The following is a 22,734-nucleotide window of genomic DNA, read 5'->3' as shown; positions in this document are numbered from 1 at the left end:
TATAACTCAATATAGGTGATTTTAAAAAAAACCTGAAAGTTTAGTTACAAACATATTGCAAGTTCAGGAAGCCAGGCCCTGTCATATGCTGCTGGTGGAAGCATGAGCTGGTCAACCCATGGAGTGCAGCTTCGTATTTATCTATCAAAATTACAAATGCATGTCCCCTTTGACTCAGCCATTTCACTTTCCAGAATTTAGCCTAATTCCACATTTGTTAAATGATGTACTTATAAGATCACCAGTTGTAGCACTGTTTGTAATAGCAACTAAATGCCCACCAATAAGAAAATGGTTACATAAATTCTGATACGTCCATGTAATAAAATGCAGAAGCAGTGTGGCAAAGAATGAGGGAGCTCTTTTAGTATTGACACAGAAAGTCCCTCAAGACACTTTAAATTACTAAAGCAAGGGGCCTGACAGTATGTAGTATGCTGAAAAGGGAGTAGGAAAGAGTGTATATATTCAATATGCTTATTTTGCATACAAACTGTCTGGAAGAATACATAAGAAATTGCAAATAGTGGTTGTCTTCTAGGGAGAATGGGAGCTGCGAAGTGGAAGAAAAGGGGACAAGGGAAAAAGACACTCTTCACTATGTACTTAGAATTTTTTATTTTTAAGCCATGAGAATATAATCAAAAGTAAATAAATAGAAATTTTAAACTAAAGTAAAGACAGTCTTAGACTTCTTATGAAGAAAACTGTGGAAAAATAATCAGACTACACAAAGATTTCTAAATTGTAAGATGGCAGAAGTTCTCCATGGGACAAAATGTATTCATATTAAGTTTGGATTCAGTCATCTTTTGTTTTGCTTCTTTTAAAATTAATGTTTCTAATAGTACTTGTGTTTCTTGGAATTAATGGGTAAATTATTAAGTAGTGATCACCATATACTTTATATTAAAGAAAAAAAGAGCAATGGTCACAACATTTCTCCATCCATCCTTGGCAGTATGCACCAAAGTCTCCTTCAGGGAATGCTGGACCAGTTTGTCTAGTAGGTCTCAGTGGGGCCTAGCATCTATATTTTTCTAAAGTTCTACATTTGATTTGCTAAATGATGCTAGGAAAGGATCACCATTTATCACTGGTGCCTTGATTATAAAGCTGGTTATAGCTGAGTCAGATGTGGTGTGTGATGTCAAAGTAGAAGGATGGTTTCACAACATAAGTTCTGTTTGAAATCTTACCTGTTTTTTAATGTGAAACATTTTTCCCTGGCAGCCCTACTTTAGATTCCCCTTAGATGTGAGTAGAGTAACTTTAACAGTATTCCCAATTCAGGTCCAGGGCTGCCTCCAATTAGGAAGATAGAACATACTGCTTTGGGATATTCATGCCAAAAGTATCTAAAATACTGCCTAACAGTATGGCTTTTTTTTCAGCTAAAAAAATCATACCATGACAGAGAAAAAAATTTAAAATGTACTTGGAATGTTTAGAACTAGGGTAAGACATTTTCTTTGATTTTTAGATAACGTGAAAAAGGATGAGGAAATATGGAAACAGTCATTGCAATTTTTAATTTCCATTCTTTTTTCTTTTAGTTGGCTTTTGAAACGATGAGTGTTATATCTGTGGTCACTAACTGTGCGCTGATTGGAATGTCACCACAAGTGAATGCAGTCTTTCCAGAATCAAAAGCAGACCTCATTTTGATTGTAGTAGCAGTGGAGGTAAGTAAAGATTTAAACTTATTTTAAGCAGTATCCATATTACGTTTCTCTATTCCAAAGCAGTGCTGTCTCGCTCGGGCTGTCCATGACTGACAATTGAGCAATATGGATTTACTGGTAAGAAAGCAAAAACGGTTCAAGTAATAGAAGACATGAGGATTCAGGCTGTGTATTCATGGTTATTGCCCAAGTATGAAAAACTGTCACCACAATGCAAACAGGAAGTGACTTTTCCACTATTGTGCTGGCCTGCCCAGTGCTAAGTAGGTAAATCCTATTTGAGGATCAGGTGCCATGGCTCACGTCTGTAATCCCAGCACCCAAGCCAAGGCAGAAGGATGACATAAGGCCAGGAGTTCAAGACCTGGGTAACATAAGACCCTGTCTCCACAAAAAATTTAAAAATTACCTGATGTAATTTGGTACCTGATGTGTTGGTTCATTCTTGTAGTCCTAGCTATTTGGGAGGCTGAGGCAGGAGGATTGACTGAGCCCTAGAGTTCAAGGTTACAGTGAGCTATGATGGCACCATTGCACTCCAGCCTGGGCAACAGAGCGAGACACTGTCCCTTAAAAAAAAAAATCCTATTCAAAATCAAATTCCATACATTTAATATATATTTTTAGTCTATTTTAGAGAAAAGACAGTTCTACTTTCTTAAGCAAATCCTAAAAACACTTTTTGATAATGACTTAAGTCTCATTTGCTACAGGTGTGAAATTCATTGTGAAACACTCTCAAACTTCAAAATGTAATTTGTAGGACGATAGATAATTTCACATGCAAAGCCCAAGTAGGCTGTCTGTGCTCTTTTTACGTTTTTCTTTTATCATGTTTCAGAATATGGATCCCTGTAACATCTTGGAAATTAAGCACTAACCAAATGTAAATGGAATAATTTGTAGGAATTTTTTTTGTTGCTTGTAATTATAGTTGTCAAGAATATTGTAACCACCTTTCATTTTTAGATATTTTAAAAACAGAACAGTTATGGAACTCTATAAAAGCAGAACTTAGGAGGATCCTGAATGGTGTTTCATATACTTAAGGCCTTAGGACTCAGGGCTGACCAGAGGAAAGGAAATCATGAACTTGCACATTTCCAGTGTTGGCTAAAGAAATATATTCTGCTTTGCTCTTTTTGGCTCTTATTGTATTTGGTAGGAATCTGTGTTCATGATAGATGCTATATGTGGAATATGCATTTTGGAGAATGATTTTAGACAGCAGTGAGTGGGAGGGAAAAGAAAATGGCCCTGACAGATACAAGTAGGTCTATCTTGAATTTTGTAAGTTGAATAGAATTTTGGAGAGCTATTTGCAAGGCTGATTTATGACCTGTGGAAGTGAGAAAACAAGACAGAGTTACCTTTGACAGGGAGAGACCAGCTGGCTAGGCTTGTAGTGTGCCTTCTTGATTTAGAATATGGCACTTCACTTCACAGATCTAAAAATTTGTCTTTGCCAGTATACTCAGAGTTAATTAAAGGCTTTTGGGACTGACTGAAACTTAAAACTCATGAAACTTACAAGGGATTGACCAGAAAGCCAGGTGGTTAATTTACAATAAAAAGATACTTTACCAATACCTTAACAGTGGGTGTTAAAGTGAAGGTGGATTGGTTATTAGAAGATTTCTTGGTAAATTTAGAACAAGAGCAGGAGTGGTGTAATATCCTGAAATACGCAGAAAACCTGAAAACCATCCCTACCTCCACACAGAGCAGAGCTCTCTCATGAGCCAGCTCTTGGTGTCCATCGCTAGCTTCTGAGCAATGCTGGATGAGCTCATTACAGTCTACATCTTGATTTTTGCCCTCACTTTCTCTAGATTCCTGGCTGGCTCAATATATTACCATTGATTAGCCTACTGCTTTCTTTTGTATTTAGTGATACCTTAATCACATATTGAGGGCCTGGTTCTTCTTACTTAATTCGGGAGACTTACTGGCCTATAAATACTGTTCTGCAGGTGGCTAGTCTCGTGTTAAACAGGATGGTTTTGCTAGTCTAATCCTCACGGATTCACTTAATCTGCACATTCTAGGGATACTTGGCTGTTACCCTCTAGGTTCTAACCATTATGCCTCCTCTTATTTATTTATTTATTTATTGTCTCTTCACATTGTATAAAAACAGCTGTTTTAATTGTCATTGTCTAAACTGGCAAAGTAAGAAGCATCAAGGAAGGCTAGGAAGAAGCCAGGAAGCATCAAAGAAGGCTCCCTGCAGGTTTCAGGGGGGATCATAGCCCTGCCAACATCTTGATTTTGGACTTCTAGCCTCCAGACTATGAGACAATACAGTCCTGCTGTTTTAAGCCATCTATAATAGTTTGTGATAACTTTGTTCTGGCAACCCTGAGAAACAAATGCATTTTCCTTTCTGTTGTAATAACTTTTGTTAGCCAATTTTTAAAGGGTCAGTCTGCTAGCAACAAATTCTCTTAATTTTTTCTTCATCTGAAAACTTTTTTTCTCTTTCATTCTTAAGTATAGTTTTGCTGGACATAGAATTCATGGATGATAGTCTTTTTCTTTCAGCATATGAAAAACATTTTGGTATTTCCTTCTAGTCTCAATGGTCTCAGAAGAGAAATACATCATTCCAATTGGTGTTCGCCTGTAGTTAATGGATCCTTTTTTCTCTGGCTGCTTTTAAGATTTTTTTCCCTGTATCTTTAATTTTTGAAAGTTTAATCATAATGGGCCTTAGTGTAGCTTTTTGGGGGTTTATTCCATTTGGGGCATGCTCAGCTTCTTAGATCTGTGGGTTTGTGTCTTTAACCAAATTAAGGAACTTTATAGCCATTATTTCTTCAAGTACTCTTTCAGCCCCACTCTCTCTCTTCTGGGATTTTCATATGAATCTTGGGTCTTTTGTATTTTCCCACAGGTCCCTAAGGCCCTGTTCAATTTTTGTCAGCCTGTTTTCTGTTATTCACATTAGGTGAATTCTGTTGATGTATTTTCAAGTTCACTGTTTCAACATCTTCTATATGTCCACACTACTATTGAGCCCATATACTGAGGTGTTTTTTTTTTTAAATTTCTATTACTGCATTTTTCAGTTCTATAATTTTCATTTGGTTGTTTTTATAACTTGTATTTCTTTTGCATGTGGATGTCCAGTTTTCCCAGCACCATTTGTTGAAAAGATTGTCTTTTCCCTAATGCGTGGTCTTGGCACCCTCGTTGAAAATCATTTGACTGTATATGCAAAGTTTGCAAAATCATTTGACTGTGTACCCAGAGTTTATTTCTGGGCTCTTTATTCCATTGGTCAGTGTTTCTGTTTTTATGCCAGTACCATACTCTTGATTTCCATAGCTTTGTAGTATGTTTTGAAATCAGGAGGTGTGAGACTACTAACTTTGTTCTTCTTTTTCAAGATTGTTTTGGCTGTTTCAGTGTGTATTTATGTCAATGTGCTTGCAGTAAGCTATGGCTATTTATTTTATGATATTTTTAAATGTTAACTATCGATCAGAAGTTGGATTATATTGGCACAGATGGGTCCTCTCTTTCTGCCACAGTGTGTATTTGAATATTTGTTTTGTTTATACCTTATTGACTTTCGTACATTTGAGAGGGCCCTAGCTTTGGTTTCTCAATAGAAAATTTTGTGTGTCAGGACAAAACCAAGCTCAAGCTGTTTAAAATAGCCAAAAAATTAGAAATTTACCAATGCTATTCTAGTGTTGCTGAGACCTCAGCTGAATGCCATCTGGTCTTGTAATGAATCCAAAAAGTGTAACATTTACAAATAGAATAGAAAATACAAATTTTTGGTTTGCTACCAGTTTGTAAAATCATGTTAAAATTCTAATTCTGAATTTTACAAGGTAACTATGTGAGGTGATAGATATGATAATTAGATTAATTTTGCTAATCATTTCATAGGATATACATATTTCAAAATATGTTGTATAACTTAAATATATTTCAATTTTTATTTGTCAGTTATACCTCTATAAAGCTGGAAAAAAAGAATGTTACAGAATGTTCATCAAAACTATCAGTGGGGTCGGGCACGGTGGCTCATGCCTGTAATCTCAGCACTTTAGGAGGCCAAGGTGGGCAGATGACCTGAGGTCAGGAGTTCGAGACCAGCCTGGTCAACATGATGAAACCCCGTCTGCACTAAAAATACAAAAATTAGCCGGGCATGATGGTGCGTGCCTATAATCCCAGCTACTCGGGAGACTGAGGCAGGGGAATCGCTTGAGGCAGAGGTTATGGTAAGCCGAGATTGCGCCACTGCGCTCCAGCCTGGGCGACAGAGAGAGACTCTGTCTAAAAAAAATAAAAATAAAAAATAAAAAAACCATCATTGGGTCAATTAACATGTTTCTGTTTATAAAATTTTTCTCTTTTTTCTGAAAATCTTTTCAAATAAGGAAATTAAATCTTAAAATTAACGTTAAAATAGAATTTTTTACTGGAGTCTACATAATGTTCTTATTGATTTAAAAAAGTTTTGCTAGTAGCATATTAAATTAACAGCATGCTATACTTTCATATGTTTATTCATGGCCCCTATAAGAGCAGAAATTTTACTAACTCAAAAAATGCCATAATCTATAAATATATAAAAATTCTCATAAATTTTTAACGTCTTGATGGAAAAAGCAATTTAAGATGCTTTTTTCTCCAAATTAATTAACCAAATAAATATCTAGATACATTTACATGATTAGAATTTGTTAACAGAACAAACACGACTTAGAAAATGTAACAATTTTATAAAGTTGATGTTGAGTGTTAATGTTCTCAAAATTTAAAATTGGATGAATTGATAATTTCTATTGCTTTTCTGGATCACATTTCCAAAGCCAGGTCACTTTATTTTTTACGCAGGTTTCTGATTCTTTTTTTTTTTTTTTTTTTTTTATTTCAGACAGAGTCTTGCTCTGTCACCCAGGCTGGAGTGCAGTGGCACAATCTTGGCTCACTGCATCCTCTGCCTCCTGGGTTCAAGCAATTCTCATGGCTCAGCCTCCTGAGTAGCTGGGATTACAGGTGCACACCACCACGCTTGGCTAATATTTGTATTTTTAGTAGAGACGGGGTTTCACCATTTTGGCCAGGCTGATCTCGAACTCCTGACCTCAAGTGATCTGCCTGCCTCGGCCTCCCAAAGTGCTGGGATTACAGGTGTGAACCACCACACCCAGCCCTGATTCTTCATTTTTTTTAAAGCTTGATTTAGTACAGATGAAACTGAGTAAAGGCAAAAATGATCACTGCTGTATTATGAGAACTGTGTCATTTGTCACAACTTTTGTGTATTTACTGCCATCTAGTGTTGCCTTTAAAAATTGATGACACTTGAACACTACTTTCATTTGCAAAATAAAGAAATTTTTGTAGACTGAACCAGAGAATAGCCTACCAATGTAATAGGTGAAAACATGTGAAAATGCCATTTTTTGTGGGTTAAAAATAAATACTGGCGGTGTCATAAAGTTCAGCTCTCAAGATTAAATCAATATTCAAATAATTTCCCTTAAGTAATTATCATCCTTCCTTTTGAGGCAAACTTAGTTTGCTTTTTTGATGTAATTTTTAGCAAAAGATTACTACTTTACCTGCAGAATTATGTATGTCTCCAATTTCTAAAAAATAGAAATGGCCTGATATCTTCCAAATATTAAATTTTAGATAATACTTCATTTTAGTAATGACAGTTTTAATTCTAAATTAATTGACAGTTTTAATTCTAAACTTGGCAAGATGTACCTATCAGACATGTTGAATTACTGACAATTTACCTACTAAAACTGGTTCTTTTTCTAAGGTGAAGACGAGTTAACTACTCATCCCAGAAGTTACACTGCATTTCTAATGTTTAGGGCCTGGTGACCACCAAGCCTGCCTGTACCATGCATGTTTAATTTGTGGTTTAAAAAATATCATTTAATTGCAGTTTCTTTTAAAAAATAAGTTTTCATATGGCACCCCCTCTCCATCTGCCAGCAGCTGCTTAGAAGCAGAATTGAGGCCGGGCACAGTAGCTCACGCCTGTAATCCTAGCACTTTGGGAGGCCGAAGCGGGCAGATCACAGGTCAGGAGATCAAGACCATCCTGGCTAACACGGTGAAACCCCGTCTCTACTAAAAATACAAAAAAATTAGCGGGCGCTGTGGCGGGCGCCTGTAGTCCCAGATACTGGGAGGCTGAAGCAGGAGAATGTTGTGAATTCGGGAGGCGGAGCTTGCAGTGAGCTGAGATCCGGCCACTGCACTCCAGCCTGGGCGACAGAGCGAGACTCCGTCTCAAAAAAATAAAAAAGAAAAGAAAAGAAGCAGAATTGAGTCTTATCTGTAATACCAGAAGTATCCTCTGAGAATGAACTGAGCCTTTCCAGGTTCTTTTGTGCCCTGACTCACAGGCTTTATTTTCCTAGTTTCAGATTTGAAAGTTGCAAGCATTATGCAGATAATTCCTATATATTCTTTATCAGGATTCACTGATTTTGAACATTTTGTCACACATGTGTTCTTCCTCTCTCTCAACTAAGAGAGAGGGAGGGAAGGAGAGAGAGAAACAGAGGGAGAGAAGAGAGAGAGATTTATAGATATTTGAAACTATACAAATGTGGATTCTATCCCTATACTGCCTCTTAGGATATCACCTTGTCTTGTGAGCCCATTCCCTTGACTTCAGAGTGAGGCCAGTGCAGCCTCCCTTGCACGAGTGTTCTAAAGAGTAGAAATAACACATGTATAACTCTGATTATGTGTCTGGTATTGAGCAGGTGCTTACTAATTTGCAGGTCTTGTTACCACTCTCACAAGGCGAGGCATAGATGAGGTTGTATATGTGAAATGCCAAACACAGGGCTGAGTACTTGGTCAAGGCACAGGGGATGTGAGCTGCAGTTCTAACCAGCTTAGTATCAGAATGAAACTTTTGTTATCTTTATTATCATTTTCATAATTATTTGGTTAAGCAGGCAGTGTCACAGCATAGAGGTAGCTTGGGGTGTCAAAGTCTGGTGGTAACTGAATTAGAATCCCAGCATTTCCTTTTAATCTTTGAGTCTCAGTTTCCTTGGATATAAAATGGAGACATTGGTAGTGTACACAAGAAGTGTCAGGCACCATGTTTGATGCAGAGGAGGAAGTGGAAAATTGATAACAGTTTATAGCACCACTGTTGTTAATGAGTTCCTCTTTCAGCAATTAGTTCATATGACTCTGTCAGCTCTAGATTTGTTGTCATGGGCCAGGCTCTCCATCATAGCATTGCATTGGTTCCGTCTGTGTTACAGTTTGCTGCTTACATGTTTATCTCCCTCTCTTACGTACCTTCTATCTGTGGCATGGCTGTTTTCTTCTCTCTGCTGATCTTACTTCCACGCCTCAGCCTAGCCCTCCCTCTCTCTCATTCATCCCTCATCAAGACTTGCTGATTCTGACTTCTGAATATTTGTTTCGGCTCTCTCCCTTGTCACTGAGTTCATGTTCTTACCATTTCTCATCTAGACATACTTTTTAAAACAGCTGTGGTGAGCATAATTCACACACCATACAATTCCCTCATTTAAAGCATACAGTTCAGGAGCTCTCACCTAAACTTTTACAGCAGATCTTTTTTACAGAAGGAAAGCCTTCTGGCTTTGCTGCTTTTCCTCCTTTGGCCCATGCTCTCTATTGCTGGAGTGGTTATTCCTAAATGAAACTCTGATCATATTTCTCTTCCGCTGTGGCCCTCACATGGGTGTCCATGGCTTACAGAAGAAATGCGTTAGTCGAATGCCAGATGTTTGTTAGTCTCCTTCCCCTTCACTTCCCCTGGCTTCCATTCCATCCTTGGATAACCTAGGACCCTTTGTGAAAGTCACTGTTATCATTTACTGAAACTGTATGACAATCACGTGGCTCCATTACCAGATCGAGCTTCCTGAGAGATGAGCAAGGACAGCATATGATGAAGCCTCAGTAACTGAGAAGCTTCATAAAGTAACTCAGTAGAGTTACTTTAACTCTTTGTTTTCAAGTGATTAAGTAACTGCTTGTTAAACGTTTATTAATGAATGAATGAGTCATATATAGTTTTTTTATTCAGTGTACATATAGTTAGTGCCAATTACTTAAGAATTAATTTATAATTATAAGGACTTTGATAATGTACCTTTGAGAAGTATACTAAGAAAACCCTTAAGTAAAATATTAAAATTATATCATTTATAAGAAAAGGCAAACTATATTGGGCAGTATGGTATAGTGGTTGAGAACATAGGTTCTGGGTTCAAATCCTGGCTACACCACTGACTAGCTCTGTGTCTTCGAATGAGTACCTACTTCTACAAACTTAGGAGGATTAAATGAATAAATGCATGCAGTATGTTTAGTACAGTGCCTGGCAAGATTAAGTGTTTAGTTTTGTTAGCTATTATTGTCATTGTTTCTGAAAAACAATCTGTTGTCATAGAAGTCTCTTCACCTAATTGAAAGGTTTGATTAAGTTCTGAGAATTCAGTTTAAAACTTAGCCTACAAAGGAGCCCACAACAAACTAAGTTACTAATCTGGTCACCATTTCCCATTGTTGAGCATGAGTTGGGTTGGTTTTTTATTTTTGGATTAGGGTGCTTTTGAATAGAATTATGGGACTGGGTTTTTTTTCTTCCTCCTCTTGTTTCCTTTATTCCTGTGATAATCTTGGAATTTACTAGTCTTTCCATGGGCTCTTTAGCTGTTATCTGGATAAAACATTGCTCTGTGTTCTCCTAATGTTGTGGGAATAATTAGTCAAATCAAATGCTTGCATTGAATACATATTTATTATGTGCTAAAATATGCTAGGCATTACTAAGATACATCCCTGGCTTCAGGAATGCTCACAGACAGAATTATGCAAGAGATACATTTCAGTGCAATAGGAGGCCTCTTTCTTCACCTCCTTCCCCTGTTAACCCAGCTCTCTCCATTCCCTCCTAACAGTGCCCTGACTAGTGCAGGCTCTGTTGGCCTGCTGAGTGGGCATTGGTGTGAGGATGATGGGGAAGATGTCCACTCACTGAGTTTATGGCTCACCAAGAGGCATTTTGTTCCCAAATCTGTTTATGTGTGGTATTCTTGTTACTGTAATTGGCATAATTTAATGAAATGGAATGGAGAATGATGAAAAGTGTGTGCTAAAATAGAGCCATCATTTCTATGAAAACCTTTGGAAAGACTTCATAAAGACAAATTGCTGTCAGATTGAATAAAGATGAGACAATTATAAAAGATTAGGGAAAAATCATCAGAATATGGACAGCCAGATTCTGTTTTTACATTGCTTCACAAGTGTCTTTAAGTTTTCACTCTCCTTTAAAGAAAACAAACCTGGGCATCTTAGACATTGTCTTATAGGTGTTATTTAGGCGCAGCAGAGAGTGAGACAGTCCATCACTGGATCCTACTCAGAGGAAGGGCCCTAGCTCTACAGCAAAAGATTTGCAAATTAGTGTACATTTAAATGTTTGCTAAAACAAAATGAATATATGCATTTTGTATGATTCTGCATTTTAGCTGTTTTGATTAACGAAGGAATTATTGGCCCCAATTGTGTCATCTAAATGGGCTTCTGTTCCTTGGGAGTGCTAAATTAGGATTTTAAGTTTGTCAAGTAATGGGAAATACTTGTTTTGTTGAAAAACCCAATGCCCTTGGAATTGATGGTTAATGTATAATCTGTTTAAATATGACTTAGTTAACATCCAGTTTTTGCAGATTACATTGCAATTTTTTAAGGTCTTACAGTGGGTAACCTAACCTGTTTCTTGCCTAAGAAAGTTTAGGAGAAGGCAAGTCTCACCCCTCTGTAAGAGATCGTTTTACACTCAGAATAGAGTTGTTTTCAGAAAACAATTGTCTGAAAGGAGGTAAGCATTAGAAAATTCAACAGCTTCTCTGTACTCTTAAGCCATAATTTCAAAGTCTGGCATCATTATTTTGTTTAAAGTGAAATCACAGAACATCATATGTATCCATATTCAAATGTAAATACTTCAGATATCCACAAACAAAAAACTGATTTGGGTTATTCATCTTTGAGGACTGTTGCTCTTGTCTCTTCTCATTTCATGCTTTCAAGACCTTCTGTCAATTACCTGCTCCCTCTGCTGTCTCCTACTGCACCCCAGCCTGTGCTTCCCGCTCTCAACAACAGACCTGCTAGGTGCGTCACCCTCCTCTGGGACCTGCTTGCTAACCTCATTCTTGCATGACAGTTAACTTTCCTTTCAGATGCCAGAACCGATCCAGAGTCAAACTGACCCTCTTTCTCTGACTTCCTATCTATTTTAATGGGGAGATAAAAAAGCATGTTTGGTTTTATTTTTTTTTCTAGGTTGGAAAGCAAGTGTTGCTTTAGAAAGTTGAAAATAGACTTGCAACACATAAGAAACCCCTGTTCTTTGCAATATTGAGTTGTGTGTTGAGCAGTCTCAAATCTAATGGGAATACATTTGAGGTGGCTCTGTGTGGCAGGGGACCCGTTGAAAAAGTGGAATGTGGGGGCAGCTCCAGTACCAGGAGGGAGCAGGAGGGGTGAAATAAGAGACTGTAGGTTTTCTTAGGGAGAGTGGAGAGTATGAATTGGGGGATAAGAGGTAATGGATGGGGAAACTGATGGAGGGCTCTAAGGTCATGATGAAAACTTTATAGCCCATTTACATTTTATTCCAAAATGGTATTTTAAAAAACACTTTCAAAGTCATGACTGCAGTATTCATTTTCATTCACTAACATAAATTCTACTTGGCCATTCCAGTGATCTCTAAAAATGAATAGATTGCGGATTGAATTTACTGTATCTTCTTATTGTGAGATTGAACTTCCAATCCTCTCCTTACCAGGAGCAGCCTCTTCGTTGGGTTGAGGAAGCTGAAACAGTTCTTGTCTATGAAGCACCTGCCCCTGTGTGTGTAGACAGCAGGCCGTTCTCCATCCTGCATCCCCCTCTGCATCTAGCCTCTTCCTGTCTCTGGTCCAACCACCCTCAAGTCCAAAAGACCAGCTGGAGTCTGCCTCAGCTTCTCCTCTTGATTGTTCTCAAATCCACCTCATTTTTTCCGTTTCTTCAGTCCTGTTGGTTAGATCCCAGTTCTTTATGCCTGCAATTGTTACAGTTTTTTTCTTCTGCCAGAATTACAAAGCTGCCATAGTAATTGTTGTTAAAAAAAAAACCTGTTCTTTAAGGTATCCTTCTGTATTTTCACATAACTTGTTTTATTTCCGTTTTAAAAATTTTTTCTGAATTTCTAGTCAGTGCTGGAGATACAAAGAAAATAAATTCACCCTTCTTTTGGAAGAGCTGGACTCACAAGCAAGATCATTTCAGTACCGTTTTTGATACCTCTTTTCTTATTTTTTTTCCTCAGTTAAAATGCTGTTCTTAAATTCATATTTGTCAATGTGTAGACCCTGTTCAATAACCCATTTCTTTAGGAATGGTTTCCCACATTAACAATACCCCAAACTCAAAATGCTGTGTTAGTATGCTACGTCAAATTTCACTTTTAGGAACACTTAGCTGTTTTTTTATACTGAAATTTTATATCAAAAATAGGGCCAGGCCTAACTATCATTTTTTAGTATCATAGACATTTATGTATTTTGGGTTTGGTGAAATGGTATAAATTTGACCAGATCTTAATGTTTCTAGTTATTTTGATATGTTGTATTTGTTCTTATGTCTTGTTACTTCTGTCCCTCCACCCTTTTTAGTCTGTAGCTTAAAAGTTTCAGAGGGTCTTTAGTTTCTTTTGTAGTCCTCCAAGGTGCCATGTGGCTAAGACTGGATTAAATTAGAAACTATGTGACGGTGGTTTGTGGACTCCAGGGTGCTTACAGATGTAAGATGTTAATACTACTACTATAATTTCCTCCTAACTAATAAAATGTGTTCCCAGTCCCATTATGTTATGTTATTGAAATCGACTATTTTTAAGGATGTTAAGAACAATGAACAGAAAAGAAAGGTTTTTGAATATTGGTTACTTTCTAAGAAAATTTCTTCCTATCTGACGTATATTAGTTGCGTGTGTGTGTGTGTGTGTGTGTGTGTGTGTGTGGTTTATAAAGTATGCCTGCTCTGAGCCTGAGATCATGGTTCTGCTCTGGTGGATGGAGCAGGAGGTGGAAGGTGAGCTGCAGAATGTAAAGATATGGTTGCCCCCAAGCTGTCATCATTGGGCCCCAGCTGTGACCATTTTTAGGAAGCTTGTAATGCTTCTATTATCCTTTCCATTTCAGCACTTCACACAGAACTAATTGGCACCATCTGTGCTAATAATTAAGCCTGTGATGTGGTCACTGGTGCACAAGGAACTCAGGTTGAGGGAATATTTCACAGCAAAAAGGAGGTGGGATATGAGTAGAAAGAATACAGTTTGTTGATATTCTTTTATGCTGGAAAAGGAAACCCAAGGAAAGAGGAGCTCTCTGATAGACCAATGATATTCTTCCACAGCCTATAAGCCTCTTACCCACTGAGTGTGTAGGAAGGACATATGAGCAAGATGACAGGTTGAGCTCTTGGCATTGTCTTCTCTTTGCTATTAAATTTGTCCCGGAGATTGCTGTAATATACTTCTAGTCTACGTTTGGACATTAAAACTTAACCGAGGATGGTTGCCAAGGACTCAGAGTAAGGTGAAAGGTGAGGGCATTTTTTTTTTTTTTTTTGAGTGATGAAATTGTTCTGTATCTTGATTATGGTGATGGTTTCACAGCTGGGTGCATTTATTAAAACTGAAAGTGCTATACACCAAGATGAGTGATTTTCTATTTAAGTTAAAAGGTAAATTTTAAAATGTATAAAAACTTGTTGAAAAAATGCTTTAGAAAATCTTTTGTGGCTTAGGACATGTTTACAAGATGAAAAAAGTAGATTTTTTTTCTTTTTCAAAATTAAGAACAAGACAACCTAAAACCAGTTAATCTAAAATTTGATTTTATATAGTAAATGGCTCCTTTCAAACACCAAATAAGATTTTATAATTGAATTTTTAGGCATATTGCTGAAAGGAACAAAAGAAGAGGGCTTTTAAGCTTTTCTTTCTTTGAGCCCCAGAACTCCATTTTACCATTAAAGGAGCTGCTCATCTTGAGTATTGTTTTGCTGATGAGAGGAAATTAATGAGGTGAGGCATCATTCTCATACATTTGAGAATTCACTTATCAAACTTAAGAACAAAAATGATCTATTGTTTTATGTTTTAACACTCTTTCAAAATGTAGGTCATGTCCATAAATGCAAATGACTATGTAGAAAGTAATATGCTACTGCTGCTAACCGTTTTGAGGGCACAGGGTATTCATGTGCTTCTAGAATCATCAGGATTTGCAGAAGGGCAATAGGAAGTGGCACACTGGGAGTGATTGAGAATTCTAGTGCTCTAATGAGTGAGGGATCACAGTTGATATCAGTGGAATCATTAATAAATATAAAGTTTGTATTTGGTACTTTTTAAAGAAATAATTTCAAATTGAAAGAAGCATTTTAAACAACTTGGAATGTTACATTTACTTTTGTGTTTTACTTTTATCAGGAATGTTTAAATAATCTACAAAGTATCCTAAGCCAAGAAACTTTTTAAGAGTTTAAGCCGAAGAAGCGTTTTTAAAATACAAAAGACTAAAAAGTATGTGATTATGGTCCAAGTGAAAGTTAATTTGTCAATTGGATAACAAACATTTGTCAGTACTTATCTTATAGTTTTTATGCTTTAAAATGAGGGACAACAGACTTTCAAAATTAGGGTGCCAAGTCCTGCTTATTCATTCCTCTTCAGGAGAGTTTTATAATCTTTAAAGTCTTTGGGAAGACTTAAAGAGACTTAATCTTTAAAGCCTTTATCAACTGATATCATAATTACTAGTTTACACAGTAGCTGAGATTAATGGAATTTGGATTTTCAGAATTTTTCTCCTGGTTGTCTTTGTCACTGTGTTACTAAAATTTACTGTCATTTATACTCACAGTGCTACTCTAACTGTGGCCCACACTGTGCTGGTCTGAGAACTGTTAGTAGTTCACAGTAAAATAAGGAGCTCATACTAAAATATAAATCAACATCCTGCTTCCTTCCTTAAGAATGTCTAGGAGGCCAGGCGCTGTGGCTCATGTCTGTAATCCCAGCACTTTGGGAGGCCAAAGCAGGTGGATCACGAGGTCGAGAGATCGAGACCATTCTGGCCAACATGTTGAAATCCCTTCTCTACTAAAAATACAAAAATTAGCTGGATATGGCACGTGCCTGTAGTCCCAGCTACTCAGGAGGCTGAGGCAGGAGAATCGCTTGAACCCTGGAGGCAGAGGTTTCAGTGAGCCACGATGGCACCATTGTACTCCAGCCTGGTGACAGAGCGAGACCTCTTCCCCCCTTCAAAAAAAAAAGAATGTCTAGGTATGGTGGTTTACTTCTGTAATCCCAGAGCTTTGGGAGGCCGAGGCAGGCAGATTACTTGTTTGAGACCAGCCTGGCCAACATGGCAAAAACGTATCTCTACTAAAAATACAAAAATTAGCCGGGTGTGGTGGTGCACTCCTGTAATGCCAGCTACTCTAGAGGCTGAGGCACGAGAATCGCTTGAACCTGGGAGGTGAAGGTTACAGTGAGCTGAGATTGTGCCACTGCACTCCAGCCTGGGTGACAGAATAAGACTCTGTCTCAAAAAAAAAAAACAAAAAAACTACATATAGGAAAAAAAAGTTAGCAGAGCTCTGAGTGTGCTTAGTGACACAGTTGATTTACATTCTGGTACAAGTCATCTCTGTTCATGGGCTGCTAACAAGTAGTGCTTTGACCTGTACTGGTTTGCAGCACTGTAATTACATATATGGTTCTCTCCTCCTTAAGACAGTTGTTGGGTTTGGATAACATTCATGCTACTGAGCAGGAGCGGTGCCTGCTGTGTTGCTCCCATCCTGACTCTCAAGCTGTCATGCTCCACTGCCTTACTGTCTGTTTCCAGGTGGACACTGGGACAGTGGGTCGGGGTGCAGGACTTTTCTGCAGAGAGGTGGCTTTCACCCTTTGGCTCTGTGTATTGGTGTTGTCAGGAGTGTTGTCTGAGTCAGGGAATTATGTTCTACAGAGACATGGCTGCTCCTCCCTCCCTCCCCCCAACCCCCTTCTCTCTCTCTTTCTCTCTCTTTCTGTCTCCCGTTCTCTCTTGCGCGCTCTCTCTTATGCGTGCACGTTCACATGCACACACACATGCTCACATACACGTGAACAGAGTTCTGAAAACAGAAGGCATTCAGATGGCCATTTCAATCATTGGGAGAAAGAACCATTCTCAAGCATTTCTACTCAGCTCTTTGTCTTCTAAAATGTAACATTTAATCAAATTTTTAGAGAAATAATTATTTCCCATATATACCTCCCATGTGGACAGTGGTGGCCTGCCTCATGTCTTTTGATAGTTTCATTTTTGTTATTAGCTGACAGCATGTGCAAACTAGAAAGGTATTCTCTTACATAAATAATTATCTTCTTTATTTAAATTTTATGTACTTATTCTCTGGGTAGTAATGCATTTACGTGATTCAAAACTCAAAAGGCTCAAAAACACAGTGATAAGAACCCTCTCCTGTCTCCCAGTCAACAAATTCCCTTCTGTGGAGGCAGCCAGTGTGATTGGTTTCTTATGTTTGCTTCCAGGCATATTTAATGTGCAGATAAACAAGTATACAAGTGTATGTAAATAAGCATTAATTCATAAGCAGAATTTAGTTAATTTGTTTTACACTTAGTTGTTTAGTACAAATAAGAATGCTATTGGCAATTAACAAAATTTTCAATGTAAAGGAATCCATGTGTAAGATGACCTCTGATGCTATTGAACTTTGGAATTTATGACTTGAATGGTATTTTACAAAGCAGTTTGACCTTTTCAGAATAAGAGAAATTCTTCCATCATGAATAAATGACAAGTTGAAGTACAGTGATTGGTGTGCTTATTATTTCAGATTTGGATCAGTTTCACCATCATTTAGCAAAAGCAAGAACTGCTTATGAATAACAAATATTTTTGTCCTGCTTTTTGCCAAGGATAGTACTGGTACTGGACTGGGGTCAAAGCTAAGGAGCTGTCTATTTGTGCATTTATTAAAGTTTTTAAAATAAGAATGAATTTCTTTACTGTTACTAAGGCCAAAGCTTGTTTAAATAGATAATTGTGGAACTATGGAATAAGAATCTGTTAGTAGAATAACTCAACAAAAATGCATTGGATTAGGGAGCTTTCGAGTGTTTTTTTAATAAGCTGCATAAAACTTACATGTGATATAAGTATACTTTTTGGCCTACAAATTCTACTTCAAATAATTTATTTCAAGGAGAGATACTTGGAGGCAGGGGCATGGCTTAGCCTCAGTGATATGGTTCTTTGAATGAAATTGCCTTAACCTTCCTGTTTTTGGCTCCTTTCTCATTCCTGCTTTTGCTAAATCAGCTTTTCTCTCCAACCCTTACATATCCGTCAGCTTTCTTGGTTTCACTTGACAACATGCTTCTCACTTCCATCATCTGAAATGTGCTACCATTTTTTTTCTGCTAACAGCTCATTTCTTGTTTGAGTCTTTACTGACTATTTTGATGAAGTCTTGGGCTCTATCATGCCTGGAAGCAAGGGGAGGTATTATTGAGCTTCTCCTGGATTTAGGTCCTGGCTTTGCCATAGAGGACACAAAGACAGAGAGTATAGAGAACGTTTGTGCCATGCAGAACAGGGATGACCAAGTAAAGAATCTTGCCTTTAGAACAGGGCATGTGCTTTACATGAATTCCCCTCCTCACTTAGACTGAAACCTTACCATATCACTTTGTATTTGAATCTCTGGGTTGGGGATTCCTAGATGTTTTGGGGAGATTGCTGTTGTTGTTTTGCATTACTCTTTTATGGGAAAAAGCATTAAAATAATATGAATTAAAATTAATTTTGCTTCATCTAACTATAAAGATATAGCTTGAGAGATTTTTGGTGGGTGATGAAACTGTTCTGTACCTGATTGTGGTGGTGGTTATATGAAACTATACATGCATTAAAATTCATAAAACAATACACCAGTCAATTTTATTATATGATATAAAAACAATTTAAAATCATTTTGTTTTGAGAATTTTATATATCTCTGCAAATAAAGATACATCTGTGGAAGTCATTAAGGAATCAGTATTATACTGGATGAACAGTTGTATAGCCTCCTTTATGAAAATTGGGATTTCCAATGACCTAGTCAGATTATTTCTTTCTCTCTACTCCTCCCTGCATGTATACACCTACCTGTGTTTTCATATTTAGTATAAAATTAGTTCTAAACTGAGCAAGGATGGCAAGGCAGCGATGATGGCTTTTTCTCCCCTAATCCTTGGAAAGAATTTTAAGCCATTAAACGTGAGAAGTTTAAGCGAAGGCATAGCATTTGCAATTATCAAAGCATCAGTGACTATTGCCTCTTTATTTAGACAGTCTGAGTCCTCTGTCCTTTTGACTATGGGACCTTTATCCTTTTGCATTACTAAGAGCTTTAGGGGAATATTTGAGACTTTCATCCTAGCTGCTTGTGATTCAGCTCTTCTCCTTGTTGGCAAGGTACAGTTGATGTCATACATAGGGCTGGCAGATGAATCAGCAGGATGCTGCTTGGCAATGTGGACGGGGTGACTGAGTGAAGAGGGTTTAAGTTTGTTGGGTGAAGCATCACTGAGCTTGTGACAATGCTCTTGGCTCTTTCATGACTATGGGTTTTTTTTTTTTTTTTTTTTGAGACAGGGTCTTGTTCTGTCACCAGGTTGGAGTGCAGTGGCCGATGGCCCAATCTTGGCTCACTGCAACCTCCGCCCCCTGGGCTCAGGTGATCCTCCTGCCTCAGCCTCCTGAGTAGCTGGGACTGCAGGTGCTCACTACCACGCCTGGCTAATTTTTGTATATTTTAGTAGAGATGGGGTTTCACCATGTTAGCCAGGCTGGTCTCGAACTCCTGACCTGAAGTGATCTGCCCACCTCGGCCTCCCAAAGTGCTGGGATTACAGGTGTGAGCCACTGCGCCTGGCCTCATGATTATGCTTTAATTACCATGTAAATGACAAATCGTGAGATCACACATTTTTATTTTAGAGACCTATATATTTATTTTTTATACCAATAAGAAACCTAAAATGCAGCATAGTAGCTTTTCATTTCATATTTTAAAATGTTGATGCAAGAAAAGACTCTTCCATAGACATTAGAAGATAGAGAACTTTATCTGAGTCATGAGAATCCCTTATTTTACCTTTATTCTCACAAAATAATTTGAAAAAGCTGGAATAATTTATAAGCCACTATTAAGGTGACATAGATCTTGGTGAATTCTTTAGATAAAGATTAAGCCAGAACGTGTAATTTAAAGATTGTTAAAAACATTTCTCCAAAGTAAAATAATTTGCTTAAAAATGTAGGTTGGTTCTTGAAGATCTGTCATTTTGTTTTGTCTTCAAAATAGTTGAAATATTAGCTCTACAGCATGTAGACATACTTCAAAGTTAGAATACTTCTGCTAGTGACCACAGACTTATTTTTTGTCTTTTTGCCTAGAGTTTATTAGTCATATTACACAGGTTTTAGTTAAAAGAATACCCAAGTTTGGCCTTTTACATACATAACATGCCTTTTGATATCAACACTTTTTCTATGACCTAACATAGGATTAGGTTTTTGAATATTCTGTGTGTGCCCAAGGAGAAGGTATATCCTCTCTTATCAGTGTAATGTTTTATTTGTAAACACACACATACACACACACACACATTAGTCCCAGCTTATCTGCAAAGGATGGTTCCAAGACTCCCAGTGGATGCCTGAAGCAATAGATAGTACTGAACCCTGTATACACTGTTTTTTCTTATATATACATACCTATGATAAAGTTTAATTGATAAATTAGAGACAGTAAGATATTAACAACAATAGTAGAACAATCATTATAATATACTTTAATAAAAGTTATGTGAACATGGGGTCTCTCTCTCAAAATACTGCTTTAATAAAAGTTATGTGAATGTGGGGTCTCTTTCTTTCTCTGTCTCTCAAAATACTATGATATTTTTGGACTGCAGTTGACCACGGGTATCTGAAACTGTGGAAAGTGAAACTGCGGATAAGGAGACTACTACATACCTATTATATACCTGTGTATGCATATATAGAAAACCTTTATAGTTTATATATACCATATATAAAATATATATAATATATAGGCTATATGTTTTATATAAGAAATATATAACCTATATAACCTCTATCCTATTAAACATAACGTGTAGATCTTTTAAATTACTGCTTACTTTTTGTTCACTTGTTTTGGTTTAAGAGTGTTGTTAAAGTCTATTCAATAGCGTATTCCTGTTAGAAAGCATCTGTTGTAGTTTGTGATTTATAAATGTAGTTACTGTGTTATTTGGTGCATAGGAATTTATAACTGCTACATTTTCATTTTTAATTGTGATCTTTGAGGTTATAAAAATATTTCTTTAATGCTTTTGGACCTTAATTCCACTTTGTCTGATAATAGGATTGCATCCCCTATCTTCTTAATTTCTATTTTTCCTTAGTATATCTTCAGTTTTCGCCTTTCTGAATCACTCTAAGTGTGTCTCTTGTATACAGCATAGAATTGGGTTTAGTTTTGCAAGAAAGTGTCAGGTATTTTTCTTTTGATTAGTGTCTTAAGCTCATTTGCATTAATTGAGATGCAGAATATGTTTGGTCTCAACTTTGTCATATTATTTTATGTTATATATACTCCAGTATTATGTTATATTTACCATGTTTCTTTCCTTGGTAGGGAGCAAGTATTTAGGAAAGTTAGTTTTATACCTCTATAGTTTTATATTGTATAATATCCTAATTTCCTTTGTTTTTACTTAGATTTCTACTGTTTGGTTTGTCAGTTTAAAATAATATCCTTTATTATGTATTATCTACTTGACAATTTATGTATTCTGCTTTCTCCCTTTTCTCTTCTGCTCTCATTATTTCGGTTGTACTATTTCTACTTTGTCAGAATGTTTACCATTTACATATATGTTTTTTAGTTCTAGATAGGTTTAAATCTTTTTGTTGCTTGCCATCAGTCATCTTGCCAAAGTTTTCCTTTTCCCCTTTGTTCTATGAAACGTGTTCTTCAGTATAGCAGTTCTCAAACAATAATGAGCATACTCATCACCTGGACCTCTTGGGCAGGGCCTAGATTCCCACTCCTAAAAAAATCCCAAATGATATAGATGCTGTGGGCCATGAACCCCACTTTGAGTGGCAAAAGATTTCTCAAGAAGAGTTCTCAAGTTCTTGAACATAAGTTCCATATTAGGTTCTATAACATGTATACTTGAAGGACAGCTTGGCTGGATTTTAAAATACTTTGGTTCAAAAGGTTCAAAGTTCTTGAAATTTCTTGAAAATGCCCCTCCACTGTTGTCTTGCATTGTTGCTGTCAAACTCTGATGTGAATCTGCTTTCCTTCCTTTAGCAAGTGACTTGGTCATTTTGTTTGGAGGACCAAGTGTTTAATATTAGTGTAATTATTTTATAGGCATATGTCTTAGAGTTGATTGGTTCAGATCAGATACACATGGGCCCTTTCAAATGTGGTTTCAGGCTTTCTTTTGTTTCTGGAACATTTTCTTAAATTACAGGGTTTTTTTGTTTGTTTATGTGGGTTTTCTTGAGACAGGATCTCACTCTGTTGCCCAGGCTGGAGTACAGTGATGCAGTCCAGCTCACTGCAACCTCCACCTTCAGGGCTCAAGCAGTCCTCCCATCTCAGCCTCCTGAGTAGCTGGGACTAACAGGCACACACCACCATGCTCAGCTGATTTTTGTATTTTTTGTAGAGATGGGGTTTTGCCATGTTGCCCAGGCTGGTAAGTTGCAGTTTTTAATATTGTGTTCTGCTGTTTTTTTCTTCTGAGTCTCCAGCTGTATGTTGGATCTTCTTTGCCTGTCTTCCTTGTCATTTTTTTCATTTTGACACATATTTTTCTTTTATTTTTGTCCTCTTA

General features: G+C 37.1%; 1 protein-coding gene across 33 annotated transcripts in view; it reads left to right on the top strand.

Moving 5' to 3' along the window:
* The window catches only part of ANO10 (anoctamin 10), a 325,787-nt gene that overhangs the window by 140,443 nt on the left and 162,610 nt on the right, over positions 1-22,734 (top strand). For 30 of the 33 annotated variants that reach the window (XR_010155571.1, XM_009445306.4, XM_024355436.3 and 27 more), the window contains one exon: positions 1,557-1,685. Coding sequence is in view for 32 of the 33 variants with exons in the window: in XM_009445306.4 (XP_009443581.1) it covers positions 1,557-1,685 (129 nt within the window). In the remaining variant the exon portion in view is untranslated. Of the gene's footprint in view, positions 1-1,556; positions 1,686-14,695; positions 14,827-22,734 lie in introns of those variants that run through there. The other 3 variants (XM_054680610.2, XM_016940851.4, XM_054680611.2) reach the window with 1 other exon arrangement.

This window comes from Pan troglodytes, chromosome 2, assembly GCF_028858775.2.
Source record: "Pan troglodytes isolate AG18354 chromosome 2, NHGRI_mPanTro3-v2.0_pri, whole genome shotgun sequence".
Lineage (NCBI taxonomy): Eukaryota > Metazoa > Chordata > Mammalia > Primates > Hominidae > Pan > Pan troglodytes.
Note: the sequence above shows the minus strand (reverse complement) of the source record. Positions and strands in the feature narration are given on the sequence as shown.